This window comes from Nicotiana sylvestris, chromosome 6 (genome assembly GCF_000393655.2).
Source record: "Nicotiana sylvestris chromosome 6, ASM39365v2, whole genome shotgun sequence".
NCBI lineage: Eukaryota > Viridiplantae > Streptophyta > Magnoliopsida > Solanales > Solanaceae > Nicotiana > Nicotiana sylvestris.
Genome location: NC_091062.1, coordinates 89,387,509 through 89,390,902, shown reverse-complemented (window position 1 = coordinate 89,390,902; position 3,394 = coordinate 89,387,509). Strand labels below are relative to the sequence as shown.

Sequence of the window (3,394 nt, the reverse complement as noted above, 5' to 3'; positions counted from 1 at the left end):
ATTTGAAAATTCTATCATCTTGCATCTATTATAATCGAACTACGCTTGACATGATTTCGTTTTGGATACGTGGGCAGTCTAAGTCACACGCGGTCATATCATTTCAAAATTCTGTCATTTTGTATCTATTGTAATCAAACTATATTTTGACCTTATTTCATTTTGGATACATAGGCTGCCTGACCCAGGCTCAATCATTTCATTATTTCAATTACTCATACCCTTGAACTACGCTCAGACCAGATTCGATTTGGATATTTGGGAAGTCTGGAAAGGCTCAATCGTCACCTTAGAAAAAGCCTTTGTAATGCATTGCCTTGATAAAGAAGTGATCGCATCAGCAAGGAAGTTATGTCGTCAGGGGAATATCCAAAAAAGCATCATCAGGCAAAGACATAAGAAATGATACTCGTATCAAGGAGACCATCAAACATGTCATAATCCGGAATGACGGCATTTTCCATATACATAAATGATTTTTCAAAATAACTTTTAAGAAAATTCTACTTTTTCCACCTGTCGAACCTCATGGCATAATTCACCAGATTCAGGGCAAAGCCAGGCTTACGATTAACACAAATCAACTCCCTCATCTACTAAGAATTTTTCTTTGAGTGCAAGATTGGCAAGAATCAAAGGGTGTCATATAACATCAGAATCGGTTCCAGATCTGCTACAACTTCATGAGCTCTTAACTCTCCTTTATTGATTTATTTTAGTCTCATATAGCAAAGGAATAACTTTGACCTCTTTGTAGGTACCCCAGAGCCAAGAATCCAACACAACCAGATCATCGTTTGCTCCACCAATCGGAGTGACTTATACTTATCAAACCATCTGCTTCGCCAATTGGAGCACCTTGTACGTATCAAATCGTCTGCCCTGCCAATCGGAGCACATTGTGCATATCAAATCGACTACTTTATACAAATTGCATTGTCCACTCTGCCAATCAGAACACCTTGTATAGATTGCGACGTGGCTCTGCCAAGCGGAGATTCCAGATAGATTGCCACAAATTTAGTCACCAACTTTGCCAATCGAAGGATAGACCATTCAATTTTGTCACATGTTCCGCCGATCGATGGTCGTAATTAGATATGCAATCAAGAATATCTCTTGGGCATGTTCATCTTTTCTCCTATTTTACCTTCAATGTTTTGATGTTTAATTTGTGCATCTTACAAGCAATTTACACTCTTACGTGGTTCAAATTTAAATACTCCAATCGCGTGAAGATTCAAATTTAAAGTCAAGAACCCCCATCACGCAGATATTCAAATTCAAAGTAAAAAACTCCCATCGTGCGTAGATTCAAATTCCAAGTTGGATATTTCCATCACGAAGAAATTCAAAGTCAAATACTCCCATCACATAGATATTCGACTACTCTGACAGCTTTGGAATTGTGCACACAAATGGACTACAAAGAATTTTATGATCCTTCTGTACTTGCATGCGTAAAGGAATTTTGTAAGAGGTTCACCAAGATCGAGTTCAAGCATGTCCCCAAAGTCCATAATTAGTTTCTGAATGCTTTTGAAACGTCGTCATCTATGATTCAACACCTAGACAAGAATTACATCGACCCCATCAAGGTAGAGATCTGGGACTAGCATGCATACTGCCTCCATATAGATGAAGAACCAGATGGCAAACCTTGGTACTATGATAACAAGAGATTTCTCAAAGCGAGAAAAGATCCCTAGAATGCCACTAACGATCAGAAGCGAGCATTGAGGAGACTAGAAAATCACTTTTTCCTCAATAAGGAAGTCCTGTATAGGAGGACCCCGGACTTGGATTTGTTAAGGTGTGTAGATGTTGTTGAAGCAACAAGGTTATAGGAATAAATACATGGAAGAATGTCCGGGCCTCACATGAGCAGTTTCACTTTATCTAGGAAGATTATAAGAGCCGTATACTTTTTGATGACCACAAAAAGGGACAGCATCCGCTATGTGTAGAAATGCACTAGTGTCAAATAATGGGGATTTCATTCGGGTTCTAAAAATAAATTAAACATAATGGGTTATCCTTGATCATTCACTTCTTAAGGAATGGATGTAATTGGGCATATACAACTGGACGCATTGAATGGACATCATTTCATCTTGGTAGTCATTGATTATTTCACCAAATGGGTCAAAACATCCAAATACAAGACTGTTACAAAGAAGGTTGCGGAAGATTTCATTTGTAACAACATAGCCTACAAATTTGGGATTTTAGAGTCAATTATAATTGACAATTCAACCAATCTCAATAGTGATATCATGAGGGAAATTTTCAAGAAGTTCAAAATCGTCCATTGTAATTCCACAACATACATGCCACAGTTGAATGGAATGGTTGAAGTAGCCAACAAAAACATCAAGACGATCTTACAAAAGATAGTGGATAATCACAGGCAATGGAACAAGCACTGTCATTTGCCCTACTTGGTTACAGCACAACCATGAGGACATCTATCGGGGCAAAGCCATACGTGCTGGTATATGGCACAAAAGTTGTAATACCTGCAGAGGTAGAGATGCCATCTTTAAGAATTATCCAGGAAGCCAAGTTGGATGACGTAGAATGGAGACGTGTCAGACAAGAACAACACATGTTCATCGATAAAAAGAGGATGGATGTAGTTTTTCATGGCCAGCTGTACCAAAATAAGATGACCAACGCATTCAACAGGAAAGTGAAACCTCGGCGGTTCACACCAGGGCAACTGATGTCGAAGAATATATTTCCCTATCAAGAACAAGAAAAAGGGATGTTCACACCAAATTGGAAGGGTCCCTATGTAGTCCATATAACATTGTTAGGAGAAGCAGTAATCATAGCAGAAATGGACGGAAAAGTAAGCACGAAGCCCATCAATTCAGACACAATCATGAGATACTACATTTGAAGACCACAGAGTTAGGTTTTTTATAATAGAACTACGCTCGACCTGACTTCCCATGGTGGGATATATAGGCAAACTACATTTGGTCCGGTCCTACTTTTGTAATAGAAAAACAAAAATATCATTTCCATGTATTCGGAACTATGCCACGACTTGATTTTCTTTGGCAGGAATATGTAGGCAATCCACATTGATTCAATTATCTATTCTAGTTGAACTAGGTTTTGACCTGATTCTATTTGGATACATAGGCAGTCTAAGTCAGACTCGGACATATCATTTCAAAATTTTGTCATTTTATATCTATTGTAATCGAACTATATTTTGACCTGATTTCATTTGGATATGTATGCAGTCTAAGTCAGACTCGATCATATCATTTCAAAATTCTGTCATTTTGCATTTATTTTAATCGAACTACATTTTGACCTGACTCTTGGGTATGTAGGCTGCCTGAGCTAGGCTTTGTCATTTCATTATTTCATTTACTCG

General features: G+C 38.1%; 1 protein-coding gene across 1 annotated transcript; it reads left to right on the top strand.

The window, feature by feature from the left end:
- The first annotated feature begins 2,413 nt into the window (after positions 1–2,413).
- LOC104232470 (uncharacterized) lies at positions 2,414–2,905 on the top strand. The gene has a single exon (XM_009785685.2). It carries the CDS (start codon positions 2,414–2,416, stop codon positions 2,903–2,905), a length of 492 nt encoding a protein of 163 aa, XP_009783987.2.
- Positions 2,906–3,394: the final 489 nt, after the last annotated feature.

Excerpts from the sequence above, each read along its gene's own strand:
- LOC104232470 (XM_009785685.2), top strand. The coding sequence starts at position 2,414 with ATGGAACAAGCACTGTCATTTGCCCTACTTGGTTACAGCACAACCATG.